This window comes from Gossypium arboreum, chromosome 9 (genome assembly GCF_025698485.1).
Source record: "Gossypium arboreum isolate Shixiya-1 chromosome 9, ASM2569848v2, whole genome shotgun sequence".
Lineage (NCBI taxonomy): Eukaryota > Viridiplantae > Streptophyta > Magnoliopsida > Malvales > Malvaceae > Gossypium > Gossypium arboreum.
The window spans coordinates 59,725,916-59,749,907 of NC_069078.1; the positions used below are offsets into that span (position 1 = coordinate 59,725,916).

Sequence of the window (23,992 nt, forward strand, 5' to 3'; positions counted from 1 at the left end):
TTGTTGCAATATGTAAAAGAATGTAGATCCAAATAAGTTTAAATACATGTTATCCTCCGATCCGAGCTAGGAAAATAAAATAAAATATTTTTAAAACATTACATAACCCAAAAATAAAAAACAGTACTATTAAACAAATATCATAAATCTATATAATGTGATTTTATTAATGTATCAATATTTATATACATATATAATACCTTAATTGTTGACTCTTAATGTAAAATCTACTAGTACCTTTTCATTGCCATTGATGACCATTTTGCTCGGTGGGTGATCCGGGAACGAATGGAACGAAACCTCTTCCACCGAACACAGGTCGCATGAAGGCATCGTCAAATTTTCTCCAGTAGTAATGCACAGTGTTGGAAGGAGTTGTCAAGAGCATTCTCAAGCTAGTCGGTCGACATGCATTACGGTTGTTTTGGTCAGCTTCGGGTTCACCTTCATTGCCAAGAAGTGGTACAATGAATGATTTCGGAGTAGATGGTTCAGACGAAAGCGTCCTCATGAGATGTTTTGGAGAAGGAAGTAAGAGTCTCACTAATGGTTTAGTCATCAATCCAAAAACCTGTATGGTTTAGAGGAACATAAAATTACATAGGGAGACTCATGCTAAGTGAAACATAGCAAAGATAAATTACAGGGACTCATGAGTGAATGTCGGGAGTGTTGGATAGATGTCTGATATGGGTGTCTTTTTTTTTTTTTTTTGGGAGGGGGGGTTCATATCCCATATTCGTGTTCAAAATATGTCGGACACAGATATCGGATATGGTTATTTCAAGAAAAATGAAGAGTTGGAGAAATATAAGAATGAAGTACTACATATGTTACCGAGAGTCTTTATTTTTCTAAAAAAACTAATGTCAAATGCATATTCAAACATGAGTTTGAAAATATAATCCTTTAAATATGTGTGTGTGTATATATATATGTAAACTTATGACAAGTATACTAGGTACCAAATATGTTTTCATATCCGATATTCATCCCGAGATCAGATAACATAGAGTGCTACAATTAAAGCAACTTTTGAGTGCCATGTTGCCACTTGAAAAATATGAGATTTTATGATCAAAGCTTCGGTGACAAAGAAAGGGATAGTTTACTATGATGCTCCGACTCTATTTTCTTTAAAGTATTTATTCCTGACACTCGTGTCTAACATGGGGTTATAAGGATATGACTACCAAAGATACTCTAAATACATGAGAAAACTTGAAAAATACTCTAAATACATGAGAAAACTTGAAAAGATCTTACCACACTCGTATCCAATGCTTACATCCAAATTCAAATAACATATATACTTTGTGTCTTACCACTGTGCTGAAAAGAACAACCGAGATTGTGCTGGTTATCATCATCGCATTTCCTCGCAACTGCGTATGACCTAAGCTGGTAAACTGCAAAGTTAAATAGTTTAGTCCGTCTTTACATATTTGTCTCTCTACTAGCTTTGGTTGTTGCGTATGTTACTTGCAGGTGAATATTCGTTTTTTTTTCAAATAATAACTAAATAGAATATAAAATTGCATATAATTTTTCATTTTTCTACCATGTCAGACAGATCCAGATATGGGTTATGGATATGATCTTCTAAAGACTCTCAATATTAGAAAAAAACATGAACATACCCGTGAGGGAGACATACTCGTGTCCGACAGTTTCACCCTAATCGAAGTAACATAGGGTTTAAATAGGGTGTAAACAAGAGACACTTGTGTATGAAAACTATTCGAGTTGGCTCGGTCATTGTCAAGTTGAACTTGAACATCTCTAGCTATCGACTATCATAATGCTTGACTCGACTAGTCACAAGTCTAGATAAGTCATATTTTAATTTTAATTTTAATTTTAATATCTATTTTTTATTTTTAATTAGTATTGAAAATTTCATTTCAAACTTGAATACAAGAAATAAAATCAAGCATGGAAATCGAAACTCATTTTTTATTAGATAAAGGGTCCAATCAAGAATAGAAAAAGCAATTGAATCTTATACCTGATTGTAAGCAAGTGCCATTGAGACAGCACCACGCATAAGACCAGCCCACCAAACCGTGACCTGCAAAACAGATGTCAAAAGAGAGCTATGAATTCATCAAATCTGTCTCAAGCACACTGGAGATACAAATCAGCTATGTTACTCGGACTCAAGTATGAGTGTTGGATATGGATATGTATCTGGTGCAAGTATGGTCAGATTTTTTTAAGGTTTTTTTTTTTTTTCATATATTTAGAGGATCTTTAAAGGTCATCTCACCATATCCATCTGTCACACGAGTATCGGGCAGAAGTACTTCAACAAATATGAAGAGTCCGAATATCATAATGTATCAAAATGGTTTGAAACTCATACCTGCTGTTTGAAGTCAACTTTCTCGTGCGGCGCTTTCCTTGTCAAGTTAGATATAAAGGATAAGGGAAAAACAAAGGCTGCTCGTCCAACAAGAATCAACCCCAACAGAATTCCACTAACACCAACTGATGTTCCGGGGCTGCGAAGGAAAGGGTTAAATTAAGTCTGCATTTAAGTTATCTGTAAGATCTAAAAACAGTTTAATATTGACCTCACCTGTCACTGATAACTCTCCACTTCTCAATGTCCAATGCATCCATACCAACATAAAGGAAGATAAAAATCTCAGAAACAAAAGATAATGTTGCAAAAGCATGCCTGCAATAATCAATTGGGAGCAATAACATATCAGTACTATCAAAGGTTGGCTGGCTTTCTTTCGAGATCAAAAAAGACTAGCAAACTAATTCAACCTATGTAAGTCAGATTCAGATATTAATGTCAAATATGAACGTGTATCCAACAAGGACATGTTCAATTTTTCCTATGTTAAATAACAACACCACAGATAGAGCCAGTTTTCCTGGTTCATCTGGTTTAACTGGTTAAATATGCTGATTCGAATTTTTAGTGCTTAAATACTTTAAACACTTCGTGAATGTGAAATAAACTAATAAAATAGTTAATAATTAACAAAAAGAAATGTATTTAGCTTCATGTTCGTTTTTTTAATATAAAACTAAGAGATGTGTATCTTATAAAAAAATTACTGGTTTTCAGCGATTAAACCAGTTCAATTTTCTTTTGACACCCACAGGAATGCCCACTGATTTTTGGTTCAGTCAATTCGAATGGCCGGTCGGTTCGATATTTTGTTCCTTGATTAGGTGTAATGACATGTCACTACCATGACTGATTGGCTGGCTTTCTCCCAAGACCCAAAAGAAGTGGCAAACTAATTCAACCTATGGTACTAGACTTGGATATGATTGTCAAATACGAATATATACTTGACCTGAGTATGTTTTCTTTTCTATGTTTTCCATATAAACGGAAGGTCCTTGAAAAGTCGCATTCTCATATCTATGTTCTAATATGTGTTCAACACAAGTATCAAAGCAACACAGAATTCAACTATCAAAATAAATTATTTTGGATATCAGGCATACTTGGTTGTCACTCTCGAACTTTCAGTAACATTATGCCATGTGTAATGAGACATAACGATCCCACAAAAGAATACTGTGAGAATAGCACTGAACGAGAAAAGCTGCAAGACAATAGGGCCAAATATTGTGGTGAGACAGCCTTTAACATAATACAAAGATAAAAGTTAACCCAAGAGGTGCCATACAAGTAGGGGGAAACCTTACTTCAGCCAGCATATATGATAGGTAAGCCATAAGCATCATGAGAGCAACCTCACGATCAGTGGAGTGCCTGTTTTACAAGAAGGGGAGAGAAATGAGAGCACTATCTTAAAAGATGGAACTCTTTTCCTTCATTTATGACATAAGCAAGTATTTACTAGTGTATATAACTAATTACATAACAGCAGGGTTTAAAGAAACAGAGAAAACTGAAAGCTGATTCAATAGGAGTATTTGGTTCATATATTATCTTAATGTATTTGATTAAGTTCAAATTTTATTTTCATAAGTAAAAAAGAAAAAAAGTAATATTTTAAAAAAGTAACATTCAAATTGAACTGAATTATAATTTTATTTAATTTTTATTAATTTTATTTTTATAATATAAAATAAATACTTTTATAACTTAGTGAAAATAACTTAAAAATACTGCACATTAATCATAATTGTTTAAAAACCGAACCTAACTGTTATCAACGCTACATAACACAATAACATAATATAAACATATTATGTTCAACCCAAATTGAGGATGTGAAAAGTTCAACCATTCTACATTCTCATATCTCATGAAATTATCAGATAATTCAATTTACCCTCAGCAAGTTAGATGAGGCAAACAAATGAACACTACTTATATGCATACCTTCCAAAATAGAGCTTTCTGATAATGTAAGCGCTAAGCAGTCCAGCCTGTAGAAGATAAACAAAAATAAATAAATAAATCCAACCAAAATCAAGGAAATTCAACCTGAGAAGAGAAAGAAAGCCTCACCAAAACTCCAAGCAAAGTACTTAAAATAAATAAATACAAAAAGTTTCCGATGTATTGCAAAGCCATGGTAGAGTCGATGTGAGAAATATCAAAGGTTTGGATTGCATTGAAAAGAACCACTGATGTGGCATCATTGACAACTCCCTCACCAAAAACCAGACTGTATAATAAAGGTGTCTCATCTTGATTAAGCACCTGAATGAATAAGGAGAGAATAGGTCACCACAACTTATGTTACTTGAACTCGATTATGAGTGTCGCATATGGGTGTCAAACCTAAGTACTCTTAAAGAAAGAGTCCAACAACTAGAGCACAACTACCCTTTAAAAGTTCTAATAAGAATCTAGATCTCACACAGACATACTTGCAAAGTGCACACAGAATCTGTTGCAGAAAATATTGCACCAATTGCTGCAGTTAAGAGAGTAGAATTAGCAAAAGAGTAAAACATAAATTTCAACAATAATAGGAAAAGATGTAGCGACACGAATATTACCAAGATAATCCCCTAAAGTAAGATCACCGATGTTCATTTTCTTGAAGAAATGTATGGCACCTAATTTACAATAAGAGGACAAATTAATAGATGGTAGGATCTCCAGTACTTTATTTTTCTTTTTTGAAGTACCTAAGTTCATCACCCATGTTGGACACATTTTTGGATATAGGTATAAGAATATAACCCTCCAAAGACTCCAAATACAAGGAAAAACTTCATAAAAATTTAACATATCCGTTCCAGACACATACTCTTACCTAGTGCTCACACTTGAGTCCAAGTAATATGGATGCAATATGCAGTTATTAACACAAATAACTTAAGGGCATGATTCCAATTATTCCATCATCATGCTATAAAATCTTTAACCAGCCTTATTCTCTGGAATATGACCAATTTCATTATAAATTGCTATATTACTAGGATTTAGGATCGAGTCTCAAATACGAGTATGTGTCTGATGCATCTATTTTCAATTTTCCCAATTATTTTCATGTACTGCACTTGGAAGATCCTCGTAGGATCATATCCCATACTCATGCCTCAATATGTGCTAACATGAATGTTGCACAAAGGTACTTCAACCAAAATAAGAGTCCAAGTTTCAATAATAATTCGAAACCAACGGATTCCATAAATCAGCCACCTTCAACTACAATGTCAAGATGTTCAAGAAAACACAAGCAGGGTACGACCTTTGAGCTTCAGCAACTAAATTAAAATATGAAACATAATAAGGTTATTAAACCATTAAACATACCTATAGAAATGACGCAAAAGGATATTAAAGTACCAACTGCACCAAACAGCATGATAGTCAAAAAGTTGCGGAAAAATTGTTTCTTCTTCACTTGGAATCTGGTGGTACAAAGATAAATTATCAATCATTTGTTCAGATGCTTTTAGTATAGCAAAGAACAATCAAGTACTATACCAATACCATGTTACTTGGACTCGGGTGTGGTTACCAAAAATAATTTAAGAAAAATAAAGAGTCAGAGCAACATAGTCCTGGTATACCACCCAAAACTAAACTGAAAAAATGAAAAAAAAAAACCCCCGAATTTATATGTACTTTTACATAAACAACTAAAACAAATAAATCGTGTTCCTTAAAAAATAAGTACAATACAAAAGTAAAGATTAAATGCAAGCATCAATAGCTCACCCCGCATTGAAAATAATAGGAGGAAGCAAATAAATGAAGAACAAATCTTCACTGAAAACTAGAAGACGTGAGCTTTTTCCTCCTGTTGTAAGCAAAATTATAACTCCAGTACATACTCCCTGCAATAAAAAGAAATATTCGGAATTACGAAAATTAATGGCCTTTGTTTCCTTAACAATATTTATGTGTATATATGCAAAACTAAAACCTACTATGGCCAGAGCAGTAATAGACTCGTTCATCCATCGATTTTCCTCTAGTAAATGACCAATCACGATACACCCGCAAAGAAGCGCAACGAATAAGTTTATTGAAACTATTGAGCCATGATCAGAGGCTAAAATCGTCTCTGAATTTGCTAAAGCGGAGCTTATTATCCCGATTGTCATCGCATTAACAATCAAGAATTAAATGATTTTGAAAGTACGAACTAAGAATTTAATTTTGATTCAAGTATTTGATTTTGGATCAGGAAACTCCCATTCCAGGTGCTAATTCCGCTGGAAATTCAGCTTCTTAGAATTTCTAGTTTGACTGCAGAGAAACAGTAGAGGAGAATAGGTGAAAATAAAATTCGAAACACATGAAAAATTTCAGAACGAAAATAAAAATGGAACGATTCAAACTCTACAACGAATTCCTTGTTTTTTTCCACTTTTTTCCTACTCTTTTTCTCACCGGCCAAACAGAACTACTACAGCAACTCAAAAAAGAAAGCTTCAAATATACAAAGAAGAATTTATAAAAAAAAAATAAACAAATAAATCAGCATGAGAAAAACTGAGTCAGAATCCAACTCACCTCAACTCAGTTCCGTGGTTAGAAAAGTATTGAACTGAGAATAAAACGTCCTCGTTTTGGATCATAAAGTTCCAACCAGAATCTGATTCGATATCTTAACCGAAAAGCAGCTTATTCGAGTTGACAAAGAACACAGAATACTTTTTTTTTTTTTAAAATTCTGGATATATATATATATATATATATATATATTAAATTTAAGGATAAATTACACCTGTTTCCCTTAACTTTGGTCAATATTACGTTTAAGCCATTTAACATTTTTTACTTACGAAATAGTCATTAATGTTATAGAATTCTTACATTTTGCCACTCATTTATTATCTCCGATTAAGAGTGACACCTTTATTTAAAGGGCTGATAACCAATTTAAAAATATAAATAAAACATTATTTTGATATGTTTAATTATTTTCTTAATAATTATTTTAAAGTTTTAAAAATATTAAAATTACATATAAAATTATATAAAATTAACTAAAAATTTTATATTAATATTAAGTAAAATTCATTATATTAAATTACATAAAATAAAATAAAATAAAATAACTATCCCCCACCCTGATCCTCTCTTTTTCCTTTGGTTGTAAAAGAAATAATCATGTCCTACAAATTTCTAATTATATGACACTACAAAAAGGCAAGGTTGAAACAAGATTTTCTATGGAGTGTGCTTCGTATTTATTAGATGACGTCACGACAGCGTAATTCTCGTTGCGACGACGCAACAGACTATATTCCGACAAGAAGAAAACGAGATGATGGTATGTTCTCAAATTCAATCAAATTTTCTTCTCTTAATTAAACTCTACTATTTATTTCCTAATTAAACTCTGATTATTCTAGGAATATTATTGTCATATTAGGACTTTAGTTTTAGTCTATTTAAAAGGGTCATTGTATCCCTGATTCAAGAAGCCAATTAAAAAGGCAAGATGTAGAACTATAGGGTTTTTTTTTGGGGGGTGACAAGTTGTAGTCGCAGATAAATTTTGGTGACAGTTTTCGTGGTAACTATGTAAAGAATTTTGTACCGAGAACTCTATGAGAGTTAAGACTTTATTTTCAGGGTTTATATGTTTAGTACATTTAAGTTTATTTTCTCTATATTGTACTCATATTTGTTTACTCATTAGTGAAAAGCCGAAGTCTCTTTTACCCGTAGTTTTTTATCCTATTCAAAAAGGTTTTCTACATAAAATAGTTATGTTGTTCTTATTCATTTTTATTATCTCATTATTTATATGGATCTATTCCCAATATTTTTAATTCTCATTCTAAATTACCAGCTACCAGATATGGTTTATAGATTATTTTAGCTTTACTTACATATACGCAATTTCGTACAAGAAGAAAATTACTATCACTTCATTAAATTACAAAATGAATTGATGCAAAATTATCAAAAGAGTTCAAATTTAATCACTCCATAAAAAGGGAAAAAGAACAAAAGGGTGAGTCTAATATGAGCGATGTTTTAACATGTATTTCAAAGGAACATTTATACCATTTTAACCAAGCTCATCTAATTTGTCTTACTTGAACTGGTCCAAACTGGGCCTGGACTGATTCCAAAATTCCAGCCCCACCAATGTATTTAAATCTACCATGTTTGACAGGTCGACTACGGATTCAAGATTTGAAGAACCGTATTGGTATGGTAAGTCAATAAAAATTTGCGACGGAATTTTTTCATTTGCTGGTATCGTAAATGACGCATGGGAGAGAGAAGAGGAACTGGGTGGGGAGAGTTTTATTTTATTATAATAATTTTATTTAATTTTATAATAATTATTTATAATACATTTTATATTTTTAGTAATTTTAATTTATTTTTAATATTTTTAAAAACTTAGAATAATTATTAAAAAATAATTAAATATATCAAAATAATATTTTATTTATAATTCAAGAATAAATTGGTTATTTATTCTTTAAATAACATATCACATTATGTAAGTAATAATTGATAACATTAATGACTATTAAATAATTAAAAAATTGAGTGACGAAACATAATATTGACCAAAATTAAGGGACAACAGATGCAATTTACCCTAAATTTAAATAAGAGAACCGCATAGAGTTTTACCGTTCGGACAGTGAACAAGCGAAGAGATGGCAGAGAAAAAATCCGCCTAAAGGAAATGTATTTATACGCCTCTTGGAAAAGAAAGTTCAATTTTTTCTTAAAATGATCTTAACCGTCGATTATAATTAGTCTAAGAAAGTATGATAAGTGTTTGGTTGTGACTGTGGTGTCGGATGCATGGGATGATTCCATGAGTCTTCATTATTTGGAGAGGGAATGGAAGGAGAAGAAAGGAACAAGGCAACGAAGGTTAACATTGTTGAAACCATTTTTATTTTGAAAAACGGAAGTTGACTTTAAAATAAAAAAATAGAGTCGTCACCGATCCTTTTTGTTTAGGTGGGATCGGATCACCTAATAAAACATTTTATTTTATTAAAATATTGGTTTTGGCCTACGAAATTCAGGAAGACGGGTTCGGGAGTCGGTTACGTACGAGGAAGGATTAGCACCCTCATAACGTCCAAAATCAGTACCTAATTGATTAATTAATGTCCTAATGTTGAAAATTTGGAAAGATTTTTTTTTAAAAAACGATATCTTTCAAAATGTTTGGATAATTCGAAATAGATGTTGAGATTTTCTTGCCTCGAAAGACTAAAATATCATAGCTAGCGCGTTAGGATATGACATTTCAAACTCTCGATACCAAGGTCATATTATGATTTCCAAAATCCATGCATCGAAACTTTAAAAGGATATTTGGTTGTTTGACCAAACGATAAATCGAAACCTAGCATGTTAGGGCATGACTTCCCGAGTTTTCAAACACAAAATATTGCCTCATTTTTTTAATTTAAGAAAACATGGATGAAATTTCAAAAAGATACTCAGTTATTCAGTCAAACAAAAAATCAAAACCCAGCACGTTAGAGCACGACTTCTCGAACTTCCAAACACAAAATATTTCTTTATGTTGAGAGGGTTTTTTAAATTGCGGGTGGTTATAAAAGCGGTGGAGTACTTTTATTCAGTTTATTTGCAATAAAAAAAATGAAATGAACAGATTAAAGCAAACAAGTTGGTAATCTCAACTATGAATCAATACACGGAACTAAAAACGAAGTAACTAATATGGAACATGTACACGGTTAGTATACTACACCATTTATCAACAATAATACAAAGGTGCGACATATGCAAATTAAAACACACAAAAACAATAAAAACAACAAACAATACATAAAATAAATTTTATATATATATATATATATATATATATATAAACAAACAATATATGCAAAACTTTGAAATAGATTATAAAATAAACGAAAACAAAAACAATTAATGCATAAAATATAAGGTTTATCACATAAGTAAATTTTAAAATAAACATTATAAGCTGAAATTTAAAATTAATGCTATACAAAATAATTTAAAGCTAAAATAAATACAAATATAATGTCAATTATGTACATAAAATGATGTATGCCCATGCAAAATTTGAAAATAAGTAACGTGTATGAAGTGAAAACCTAACGAAAATAACATACATAAAATAATAATGGATGAGGTGTAAAAACAAAATATATAGTAAAATAGGATCTTTAAGAGAAATAAATTGTATATAAGTAAATTTTAAGAAAATATAAATATGAAATAACATGAAATTGATAATGTACATGGACGAAATTAATTTTAATATAAACTATGTGTATATAATAATATATAAAGAAAACAAAATTTAATATCATACATAATTTTAAAACTACATTATATGAAAAGGTTTTTTTTAAAGATAATGACTATATAATTTAAATAAATAAAAATAAATACTGAATAAAACACCAAATTGAAATGAGGTAAAAATGATTAAAGTAATTCACAACATATATTTAAATAATTTTTAAAAGAAATGAATATTAAGTAAATAAAAAAATGAAAGAATTAACTATTGAAATGGAAAAACAAACTTAATTGAAATAGAATTAAACTAAAAGGATAAAATAGAACATTAAAACAGAACTAAGGGCTAAAGCGCAACGCGCGCAGATGTGCGGGGATTGAAAACGAAATTACCACAGATTCCTGAACACAGCGTTTAAACACGGATCAAAATGAAGCTTACACAAAATTTCTGGGCGAAATTAGAAAAAAGGTAAAAGACCTAATCACATAACAACGTAGGGGGGAGGGTCCAATTACGCAAATATCCCATTAATAGAAAACGCGCAGATCATCCCAAGGTCTGGTCAGGGCACGAATTCAAGGGGCTGAGACAACGTCGTTTAGATGCTTAAACCCCAGGCACAAAACGGTGCCGTTTTACAAGTGATATAAGTCCGATTTTTTTGCAAAATTCATTTGGGCTCTGTTTGTTTGCCAGTAAAATGTTTTCTGGAAAATAATTTCTGGAAAATGATTTACTTTTCTGAAAATGATTTACTTTTTCGGTGTTTAGATGAATCTGTGTAAAATATTTTCTGTTGTTTGGCAAGTTTCCTGAAAATATTTTCCGGAAAAGCTATATTTATATATATTAATAAATTTATATATATATATATTAGTAAATTTATATTTTAAATTATTTTTACATATATTACAATAATTTATTTATAAATAAATAAATCAAATTTAATATATAATAATACTCAATTATTAAGCTAGAATATTAACCCTCATAAATTGAAAACAACCAAAGTCTATTCACACTTTTTCAGATAAACGTCAAACACAAATACTTCAAAAAGAAAAAGAGAAACCCCTGTAACATAGGTTTCCCTTGTATACATAATGGAAGTTTATTAACTTAATATTGATGACCACAAAAACTTTATTGTTCATCAATTTAATTTAACAGAGAAATTATTTTTTCTCAGGCAAATATATAATTTGAAGACTTTGAGGAAGACATTGGAGACTCTTGATTGCAATATCAGCTTTCTCTTTTGCCAACTCTTGTGCCTTGGACATATCCCATATCCCATATGTATGATCCTCTAGCTTGTGTATCCATTGTGTTGGTGAATTTGAAGATGCCTTGGACATATCCCATATGTGAACAAGATTATCATGCCTCCACTGGCCAGTTATTGTCTAGAAGCTGACCATTTCAGCCCACAAACTTCTTGCCGATGTCCTCTGTAGGTTTTAACAACATGGGATCTAATCCTTACATCATTGTTAACTATCATACCATCTATTCCTCCAGTTGTAAGAAAGTGACTGTTCCATGCCATTGAACCCACTCTTGATCGGTGACAACCTCTCAGAGTGTGCAGTTGCAAGCATTAGTAAATAAAGGATTGTGTCGGAATAAATGATAGAACTGGGAAACAAAAAGAAACTGCTAATATTTAGAGCTTATACAAACCTGCCTATTTGAAGCAGGATCCCATAACTGTACTTCATAATTGTTCAAGCCAATGGAAGAGTTCAACAAGTGTTGGTGGCTTGTTCTTGAAAGCCAATATTCAAGTCTTATTCATGTTCAAGGCCTTGGCTAGCTGCATCCTATAGGCGTCATTGGCTGGTGAGAAAACTGTCTGGTTCTCTTTGATCTTCCTCCCTTCAGTCAGCATGTAATGTGCATAATCATAGTCCATTGTTGAGCGATTTGGTATGAATCTATCCAGCTGCCAGTACAAAGAAAGCATCCAATTTGAATGTCATTACAAAGTGTAATTTATCAAGATATAATTTTAAGCAAATCAATTTCCTAAAATAAAATTTTAAAGCCAAGGTTTCATTACTATTTACGTATATTCCATTGCGAAATTGGAAAACCATATAAATAAAGGACAAGAAAGCATTCATGTGAATTGTAATATCCTGAATTAGGGCTTAATCGGAATAGTGGTTTCGTGACCACAAATCCGAGATAGAAATAATAATTTTATAATTATTTTGATGATTATGATATGATTGCATGATTGTGTGAATATTTCGTGATGAAATTCTATGCCTAAAGTGCTTAACTTGAAAGTAGGGACTAAATCGAATAAGTTGCAAAACTTGCATTCTAGAAGTTTTTAGTATGAAATTTTTTTGGAATATTAATGAGGAGGTCTTAAATAGAAATTTGACCAATTTTAAGTTCATGGACAAAATTAGGACATGGAAGGAATTTTTGGAAAGTTTAGTAGTAAGGGTATTTTGGTCATTTAGTTATTAAAATGAATTAAAAACAAAATTAAAAGCCAATTTTTGTCCATCTTCTTCATTAGGCCGAAATTTCAAGGGTTCTCCATAGCTAGGGTTTGTTTCAAGCTTCCAAGCTCCATAATCAAGAAAAACGAGATTCAAGTCGCGATCGAGGAAAAGAAAAGATTGTGGACTAAATTGCAAAATCTTTATATTTTGGTACCAAGATAAGTTCATGTGTAAATAATGTAGCATAAATGTTATTTTTAAGTTATTAATGTTAATTATATGATATGCTGATTTTTAATCGTGAAATATTATGCTTTGTGGTTAATGTTGAGTAATATGCAAATTATGTTTACTACTTGATAAATATGAATTGCTACCGAGTATCGGTTCCGATATTCCATGGAAGACGGCAAATGTGAGATCGAGGGAAAAAGCCCGTTTGAACCTTAGGAATAGATTAGGATACAAGTGACATGTCACTAGGATGGTTGAGCATCCGAACTCGTTGAGTTGAGTCCGAGTTCACCTATGGATGCGAATGTCCGAACTCGTTGAGTTGAGTCCGAGTTCGTGAGATGTAACTAAGCATCCGAACTCGTTGAGTTGAGTCCGAGTTCACTTATGGATGTGAACGCCCGAGCTCGTTGAGTTGAGTCCGAGTTCACTTAGGGGCGGGTTACATGATTTCTTGATTACATATGTGGCACTTATGTGCAAATTATCCATGTATCCGAGTTGTATTCTGATGTGTTCAACAGGTGAAATTTCTAGTGAAATGGAAGAACACTTAAGATGCAAGTGACGTTTTGGTAAGTGTTGTGAAATGGACACTTTGGACAGGTATGTTCTTAACCCTCGGGTTGAAAATGGATACAACAACGATAAGGTGGTAAGATGATGAATGATGTTTAGAAATGTGATATATGTTTTGGTGATACCATGCTAAAGTTGTTTGGCATATTTGTATTGTTATGTTACTTGTTATTTACATATGAACTTACTAAGAATTTATGCTTACTCCCTCCTCTTTATTTACTGTAGTTTTGAACAAGCCAGCTCGGAAATCGCGACGGGTCGAAGGTTCGATCACACTATCCAAAGGACTTTCATCTGGGTAAATGGCTTGTAAAACTTAAGTATGGCATGTATAGCAATATACTTATTTTGTGTAAATAATTTTATGATATGGCCATGTTTGGTTGAGAAAATGTTTGATATTGATAAGTCATGGTGATGGCTAATTTAGATCATGTTTGATATTATGGAAGTTTAATAGGTTATCTAGTTCATAAAAATTCATGGAAAGATGAAACTTGCCTTAAAACAGAATATAGCTGTAGCAATAACATGAATTTGAAAAATCACTAAAAATAGTACAAATGGAACTAAATGATGAGTAAGTTATGAAATTGAAGCTTAATGAGTCTATTTTCATGTGGATTGAACAAAACAGGCACATAAATTATATTTTATGAGATATTTAAACTTTTGTGAAACAGGGCCAGAGTGATTTCTGGATCCCCTGTTCTGACTTTAAAAATTCATAATAAATTTTTAAAAAATAATTATAAGTTTTTCTTATATGTACAGATTCCTTATTGAGTCTAGTTTTAAGAAAAACAAACCTCGTAGTCATTGAAATTCTGTATAGAGAGATATCTGATTCGTAATACACAGAGGTCAGAGCAGTCGAACCCTGAAACAGGGGAGACTTTAACTAATAAAATGTACTAATTGGCCCAACCAAAAATTCTAGAAAAAAAATTAGTAAATAGATATATGAGTCTAGATTTAGGGAAAATTTACGGATCTATATTTCGAGTTTCGTAACTCGAGATATGATTTTTCTTGTAACTGTGACGTGGGTAGTTAGAAAGCTGTGAATGTAGAAACAAATGATTTGAAGTTCTTAATTTGATAAATATTGTTCGGTAACCCCTCAAGCTCGACTCCGGCGATGGTCTCGGGCGTGGGGGCGTTACATGAATGTTATCACAAAATATAATTTATCATGCTGTAAAATTGAAGTCTTATTTGACATACATAATAATCCTGCTTAACTGTCCATGAATGCCAACCCCACACCTACAATGCTATAAAACAACTATTTTTACTTCACATCACGCAGTGATCACTACCATCACAACATTGCAAATGGTCCAGTTTCAAGATTTTCTACGTTTTTATTGGACCTTCTCCTTGCAAAGTGTTCTGCACTTAACACCATTAGGATACAGTTCCTTATTTCACTATACATCCAATTCTCCATTACTTATTACAAAAAATTCCTCACTAATTGAGCAAATAGTGAGGGAAAAAACTCACTCACCTCACAGACCATCAATTCAACATAAATCCTTAACACTACAAACCTTACCATTCATAGAAGTTCATATAAGCAATAATCATCAATGTAAATTCTATAAATTACTCAATTCAAACAATATATAACATGTATCTAACACTCATACAGCTTCATGATTGATACAATTATTAGGCAATTAAAATGCAAATAAACATAAGAAGTTTACCTGTGATTAAAATACGACTCAAAGGCTCTCCTTTCAACAAAATCACAAGCAACCTATCAATGTCCCAACCAAGAACTTTACAAACAACCAATCCAAAAGCTCTATTGCCTGTCTTACACTTTGTTTTCGAAATCGACATACAATGCTGTACAAGTCCAATACACACCTGGAATTTCTTACCTAAATTTTCACCAATGCCACCACAAACCAAGCAAAAGAACTCACCTTTCTCATGATTCTCCTCATAGTAGCCCCTCAACTCACTGTTATTCACAAAAATTCTAATAAAAAACATGTCTACTTCATTCTTTTCTTCTTCTTCTTCATCAAAATCATCATCACCACCATCATCGTTTTCTTCATCACGAACCCTGTTCTTGAAAAACTCTTTACAACTGTTAAGAACCTTGTTTGCATTTGCATGTTGGCAAACCTAGCTTGGTCTTCAATTGAAACAGGTCTAACCGTGGGGTCTGGTTTAGACTTGGGTTCTGGCTATCCAGGAGAGGAAGGTGATATTGGTTTCAGAAGGACTGACCAGTCGAGCCCAAGGTCAGGTTAGGGGTCTGTTTGTTTAACAGCAAGCAGTAGATCAAGGTGCAAAGGATAAGTGAGGGGGAAGGAGAAGGAGAAGGAGAAGGGGAAGGGGAAGGGGAAGAAGCTTCATGTAATACCTCGAAATTTTTTTTACAGTAAAATATTATCCGTAATATAGTAAAATAAGGAAATAAAGTGACAAAAAGGGAAATTTTGAGTTATGTCAATATTGGGAAGTATATTATGACATATTGATTCAAGAAAGGACTAAATTGTAAAAGTGAGAAAAGTTTTGTGATCCAAGAGTAAATACGCAAAATTTGAAGGATTAAGGTATAAATATGAAAAGTTAAAAGACTAATAGTGCAAATATTTTAAGGGTGGAATGATCTAGAAACCAAGGAAAATTGATGAATTAGGACCAAATTGAATAGGTGAAGAATTATGAGGGACTAAATTATAATTTTATCAAATTAAGCGATGACTCAAGAATGGAATTTTAAAAGATCATGAAGGGCAAAATGGTCAATTGGAAGAGAGAGAAATCTAGAGACAATGATGATGTTGGAGATATTTTAGATAAATTAATTAAATAAATATTAGTTTATTAATACTTTAAATTGATTTTTAAATGATATTTTATTATTTTATTATTATTTTATTTAATATATATATGTAAGGAAAGAAAGAGGAGGATGATCACCTTTCTCATGCAACTAACGTGAGAAGAAGAGGAAGAAACTAAGTTTTCCTTTTCTTACAATTTGGTCTTTTCATAAAAAATTCACCATTTTCACCTAGAAATCAAAAGAATTTCCATAACTACTAAGACACAAAAATGTTAAGGAGACCATGGGGAGTTAGAATATCAAGTTGGATTCAAGAAATAGAAGCTGGAGGAGAGAGAAAATCAAGTTAAAGATTGGTATCAAGAGAACAAGGTAAGTACATCAAGATTTCAATATGTTTTTAAGTTTGTTATTATTGACAAAGCATGGAAATAATGTTATAGTAGAGTTTTCTTACATAAGGTTCTATGTTTTTAATATGTTAGTGAAGAGAAAATAAGAGAAAGTGATGAGAAATGGTGTAGAAAAAGAAAATAAGGGTATTATAACATGGTAATTAATATCTTACACTAAAACAGTTTTAGACAGCAGCAGTAGTCTAACTTTGAAAAATAATCAAAAATTCTTAAATCTAATTATAGGATGAATAAAATATGAAATTAAAGCTTATTAATTCTAGTTTCTTATAGAAGAAATTATGTAAGTAATGGAATTGTAAATCATGAGATATGATGAATTTTGTGAGACAAGGTCAGAATGATTTCGGGTTCTCCTGTTCTGACTTTGGAAAATCATAAAAAATTGGATAAAAATAATTAGGGGCTTAAGTTTATATGTTTAGAATCCTGAATGAGTATAGTTTCAATAGAAACAAATGGTAATATCATTCGAATTTTGTACGAGGAGATAATTAATTTTTAGTGAAGAAGGGCAAGAACTATCAGACAGCAGAACAGGGGTAACTTTAAAGAATAAACTGTACTTATTGGATAAACCAAAAATTCTTAAAATTTTATGGTAAGAATATATATGAGTTTAGTTTCATGTAAAATTAGCGGATCTTAATTTGGAGTTCTATAGCTCCAGATATAAATAATTTAGTGACTATGACGCAGATAGACAGCTTGAATATTCATAAAAGTAAATAATAAAAATTATGGATAATGTTATTTACAAGTGTGTTATCTACATTAAGGATGTGGAATGGAGAGGAGGAGGAGGAAAAATATGTATGAATATTCATCTAGCATGGCTAATTTGTATATTTTAGGCTCAGGGACTAAATTGAATAAAAGTAAAATTTTATGGGCAATTTTGTAAAAATTTCAGAAATGACTAAATTGCATGAAATGGATTATTTTATTGTTTAAATTACAAAATTGAACGAAATTATTAATTTAGTTCAAAATCGGGGAAAAACATGTTTTAAGGGATTAAATTGAAAAGTGTTAAAATTATGGAAAATCCTGATATTTTATAGAATTTATGGACTGTTATCAATACGTATGAGAATAATAGTTGGAAATAAGGATTAAATTGCAAGAATTTTATTTTCCTAACCATAAGAATGAAATCATCATTAATTAAAAGTTTATGGGCAAAATGGTAATTTTGCCTAGAGCATTAATTAAATGCATTAGAATATGAAATGAATGAAAATAGTGATTAAATTTATTTATAAAGATCCGAACAACTCAAATACGAGACTTGATCGTGGAAAAGAAAAGATATCGAATTAATGAAATTATAAACACAAACAAGCAATGAGGTAAGTTTGTGTAACTTGAATTGTATTTTTAAACACTTGAAATATGTGGTTATGTGATGAAAATATGATTTGAATGTTCAATTCATGATAATTGATGGAATATTGATAATACTCGATATAAATTGAAAATAAATCCCGGTTGAATGGAATAGAATTCATGATTATACTTGTGAATTGTATTTTTGTCATGCATATGAAATTGATATGGATATATTTGATAATGCCCGATAAAATGATACATCCCATTGAACATAGGAAAATCCATCGAAATTCCGAGAAATTCAACGGGATAAATATGAGAAATGGAAGAATATGAAAATTATGGAATTAATGAACTCATAAATCATTTATCTTTGTATTGAATTTATATTATGATTTGTACATGTTATATGGACACATGGGTGGAAAGTATATGGTACATGAAATGTTGATATAATGAAATGAATGATAATGTTATTAAATAAACGGTAAGAGAATGATATGTATCATGGCATGTACATATGAGATTATCTTTTATATGTTAATATAAGGAAAATATGTAAGTTAAGACGAGTATTAAATTTAAATATGATATATTGAGAAAATAAGAATTTATATGCAATATGTGTAAGTACACTAACAAGTGTTGTTGTTGATGATGCTTAAGCAAGTGCCAAGTCATTGGTTGAATGGTAATATATTTATTGATGCATGGAATCGGTAAGTATTTAAGTGAAATTTTTTAGTGATCTGCAAATGGTAGTAATGCTCTGAAACCTTGTTTCGGTAGCGGATACGGGTTAGGGGTGTTACACTTCAGGTAAGTTTACTGGGGAAGGAAACCTTTGGAAAACGTCTTACCAAAATAAAATCGGTAAGACATTTTACTAAAATCAATGCTTCTTTTCCCGTGTTTTGTAAAAGGTTTTACAATAAGAAATTATTTTCAGCCAACCAAACATGGGAAAAGGTTGAAAAGCTTTTCTGCAAAAGCTTTTACGCAAAAGCTTTTACCCCTAAACAAAGGCAGCCTTGGTTTTTTCTTTTTTTTTAAAAAAAGAACAGAATGCTCCCCCTTTTGCTAGGGTTTCGACCTAGCCTGGTGCAGCATCTGAGGGTCATTCGTGCCTCGCACCTCCGCCTCTACTGACGTTCCACGGAGCGGAATAAGGTAAGCCTTTCTCTTTCGGTTTTTCTTAAAATCAGTTTGTAAAGAAACAAAAAGAGAAAGAAAAAAAACGAAACAAGAATGCTGAAGGAGAAAGAGCGAAAAGACAACCTCTTGAATCTTGAATCAGATTTTTATTGCTATTGAGCCTTTTTGTTTGTAGACAGTATCCCTAAAAAAAAAAAGTCCCCATTTTACACTCGATTCTCTTCGATTTTATAGCCGAACGAAAGAAAAACAAACAAAACTTCTTTGTTGTTGTCCCTCTTTTTGTGTTTGTTTGCAGTTGCATGTGTAGGCATACCATTGACGTGGTGTGGTGGAGCGGTGCAAGATGCGGGGCGTATGAAGGTTGTTCGGCAGTTGAGGGCTACGGCGCGAAGGGGTTGGGATTAGGGTTTGTTTGGGGTTTGGGAATTGAGCTAGGTTGGGTCTAAGTAATTTGGGTCGATTGGATTGGGTGTGGCATTTGGGTTTGTGTGATCGGGCCAGAATTGTATTTTGGGCCAGGATTTAGAACTTGGGGCTTACAATTTGTATTGGACTGTGTTATTATTGGGCCCCGGGCTAAAAATTGGGCCCTACACACATGACATGACATGATATGGTTTTTCTTTTCTGAAATTAGACCCTCTCTTATGCTCAATTTCTTTCCAAGGAAAAGAGTGCGACGGGCCCAAAAGTTATTAGTGCCTTTAGTTATAAATAGGTTTACATTTCGTTGTTTTGGTTTCAAAGACTCTCTACCATAATACGAATCAATATATATTATTTTTTAGGTAAATTAAAGTGGAATCATTTCGTAATATAATTTTATAATATATTAATTTAAGATTTCATCATTTTTAAAGAGATTAAATATTTTTATTTTATTTTAAGCAGTTAAAGTGTAATTTTATCTTAAACCAATTTTTAATTTAATCATTTGATAAAAACTTATATAACAAATTTTCCATATGAGGGGCCCTTGCCTATCTTCCTCAGATTCGTTCCTATAGTCACTCAACTATTAATAAATTTATTTTTTGGTCACCCAACTATGAAAAGTTACAAAATGATCACTTAGTTATTCAATTTTTTTCTTTTTTGTCGCCCGTCATTAAATGGCTAACAAAAATTTGATGTGTCAGCTTTTAAAATTGGCATAATAGCAGCTTTAATGCTCAAACATTTATACATGTCAATTTAGTATTGATTTTAAAACATTTAACCCTCAAAGTTTACACATTATATAATTTGGTCCTTTTTTGCATTTTTGCTTTTCTACGATCTTTTCACCTAAAAAGCTAAAGTAGATAAATTTATCAACTAAATTTGATCAAAAGCATTCCAAAAATGAAAACACCTGAAAACCCTAGGTCATAATGTTTACCTTATCTCATTATTTTCTTTTGATACTCTAATTCTTCATCATTGGATTGACCACTAACAATTGAGATGACTAAGTTTTCACCGATTCATTTTTTTTAGATTACATAAGATTTGTGCTTGAATTGTTTGACGTCAATTCAACTGAGCTGCTCTTATTATTGTTGTTGTTGTTGTCATTATTACGTCTTTACAAACATAAAGAGTCTTGTCACTCGTTCAGTTAGTCCACTATTATAAGGAAAACAAAAGTGCTTTTGATATCATCAACTTCCATAGTCGAAGCCTCAATAATCTTAGATAAGTTTGGGGAGTGGATAAGCTAAATAGACTGGGGACCCGAGAGTTCAAATAGAGTCATAATGAACTTGTATTATTGGTCGCCAAAGCTAACATCAAACGATGGGTTTTGTTGGTAAATAGGAGCGATTAAAGTGCTACCATTTCGTCCTTTTGTGACATCGTCCCTACATTTGACTCAATGGAAAAAATGAAGAACGAGAAGAATAAATAAAATGACCCAAATCTTGTAAACTAGCTAATTCAATTCCTTAAACATAAAAAGTATCCACTTTGTTAATTCAACCCGATTTCAAGTCTAACAGCTTCAAAAGATTAAGCTTTGATTTGCTTCGTCAATGGCAGTTAGCTCAAGCTAATAAAAACGAGTTAATTGTTATTAAAAGATATCAAGTTCTCAACCATTTAAAGTTTAAGGAAAGCAATATATTTGAGGATTACCTAATTTAATAATAAATAGAAATTTTTTAAAAAATTGTTTATGTTTTTATTCCTAATTTACTCATTGTGTAATGAATTACATTTTCATGTAAAACTAGAATAAAATTAGGTAATGTGTAAATATTAAGAGCTATTTTTTTAAAAAATTAAGATTAAATTGACACAATTGATAAACGTTAAGGGCTAAATTTGTTATTATGTCGATTTTAAAATGTCATGTTATCTTTCCATTAGCTATTAACTATCTGTGACAAAAAAAAATTGATTTGTTGGGTGATCATTTTGTAAGTACTTTTCATAGTTGGGTGACCAAAAAAGAAACTTACTAATAGTTCGGTGGCTATCGGAGTAATTTACCTTACTTTTTTTGCTCGGCTCGAAGCAATGTATATAGTTTTTAGTTTGTTAACCCTAGAGGGTTGTGATTCTATTATTGTTAATTTGGTTAAGCTATCTTTGCAGAGTTGGTACAAGACTAACGATGATGAGTTGTCGATCATTTGAAACAGTTGCCATGGTTAAGAGTGTTCAAACGGTTAACCCAAACCAAACTAGTATTAATCGAATTAGTCAATTTTTTTTAATCCTTTAACCACTAACTAAATCAATTTTTTTTCAAAAAAAAGTTAACTGAACTAAAACTGAATTAACCGAAATTTATATGTTTTTATTTTTCTGTTTAAAACAAGTATAAAACATATCAAAATAAAATTGATAATGTCCATTTGACCGAATTATCTGAATTAAAACTACATATAATTTGCATTATTAATTATTAAGTTCGGTTGATTTGGTTAATTACCCGATTTCAAACCGAATTAAATGATAATCAAACTTCCAAAAAATTATTAATCGATCTCCGACCGAATTAGATCGATTAAGCGACCGATTAACTAAATTAGACCGATTCGGTCGATCAATTCGATTTTAACCAAAATCTAAACACCCCTAGCCATAGCTTCTCTTGTAAAGGTTTGAATGTTAATCCCTTTAGTTTTTTTGTCTCTTTGTCTTGTATTTTTTATTTTTTATTTTGTTTCTTTAATATTCCAACCACAAAACGTATATGGTGGTTGTCCAAGGTAAGGGATAGAACCCACCTATGCAGTGTAGGCTTAATGTTTTATCTTTTGTTGGTCTTTCGGAAGGGCAAGTTCCTTCCATTTGTCATTTGGAGCTTCATCTTTCTAGAGAAATAAGTCCAAACATTGTCAATGCATCAAAAGGATATTGATGGTTCTGGTTAAAGGCGTGATCTTAAGTTTAATTTGGACCCTGGATTATGGCCACCCAAAGGAGAAAAAGAAGAAGATTGATGATAGAAATAAGAAGTGTGTCTTTCTTAGTATTAATGAAACATCAAAGACATATAGATTGTTCAATCCTGTGACAAAGAAACTTGTAAGTCAAGATGTTGTGTGTTGATGAAGAGAACTCTTGGGATTGGGATGAACAGGAGCCTACTCAAGTCCCTTGTGCTAATGAAGTTGAAAAAACTCGAATGCCCGAGAACACCTCTTCACCAGCCACTTAAATTTTTCCAACACAAGAAGAAAAAACTAGTGTAGCAACTAAAGTACTTCAGCGTGTTCGAAGAAGGCATATATGGATGCAATATTATGAGGTTATTGAAATTGGAGAAAATGATGATGCATTTACTCATTTTGCATTGCTCGTAGTTTGTGACCCAACAAATTTTGAAAGTGCTTTCAAGGAAGCAAAATTGCAAGAGGCAATGGATGTTGAAATTGATGCCACTGAAAGGAGTTATACTTGGGAGTTGGTCGATCTTCCTAAAGGACATAAAACCATTGGTGTCAAGTGGGTCTACAAGATAAATGTGAAGGAAAATGGCCAAGTTGACAAGTGCAAGGCGTGGTAAGTAGCTAATGGGTACAAGTAAAAGTATGGCGTGGACTACATATAAGTTTTTGCCCTAGTTATAGTACATAACATCATCATATTGATGATTGCATTAGCAATACATAATTATTGGCCTAACTTTCAATTAAATATCGAATTGACATTCTTGCATGGAAGAGGTATTTATTGAACAACCCCATAATTATATTAAGATAAAAAAAGAAAGCATAAAATTTATAGATTGAAAAATATTTTATATGGACTAAAACAAGCTCCACAAGTTTGGTGTGGTCATATTGAAGCTCCACAAGTTCGGTGTGGTCATATTGAAGGCGCTCTGGTGGGATCCTCACGGACAGAAAAAAA

At 31.7% G+C, this 23,992-nt stretch overlaps 1 protein-coding gene across 3 annotated transcripts; it reads right to left on the reverse strand.

Annotated features, from left to right (window-relative positions):
- LOC108457443 (sodium/hydrogen exchanger 1-like) lies at positions 1 to 7,070 on the reverse strand. 3 transcript variants are annotated; one of them, XM_017756511.2, is made up of 15 exons: positions 6,745 to 7,070; positions 6,331 to 6,652; positions 6,119 to 6,237; positions 5,711 to 5,808; positions 4,948 to 5,007; positions 4,816 to 4,862; positions 4,451 to 4,645; positions 4,322 to 4,368; positions 3,679 to 3,745; positions 3,475 to 3,575; positions 2,582 to 2,683; positions 2,366 to 2,504; positions 2,009 to 2,071; positions 1,326 to 1,409; positions 1 to 571 (listed from the first exon to the last, which is right to left on the reverse strand). In XM_017756511.2, the coding sequence occupies exons 2-15, from the start codon at positions 6,505 to 6,507 to the stop codon at positions 242 to 244; spliced, it is 1,629 nt and encodes a 542-aa protein (XP_017612000.1). In that variant the 5' UTR covers positions 6,508 to 6,652; positions 6,745 to 7,070; the 3' UTR covers positions 1 to 241. The 3 variants fall into 3 exon arrangements, with proteins under 3 accessions (XP_017612000.1, XP_017612002.1, XP_017611998.1); XM_017756513.2 differs by lacking the exon at positions 6,331 to 6,652 and having other exon boundaries at positions 6,920 to 7,070; XM_017756509.2 differs by having other exon boundaries at positions 6,331 to 7,070.
- Between the last annotated feature and the right edge of the window lie 16,922 nt (positions 7,071 to 23,992).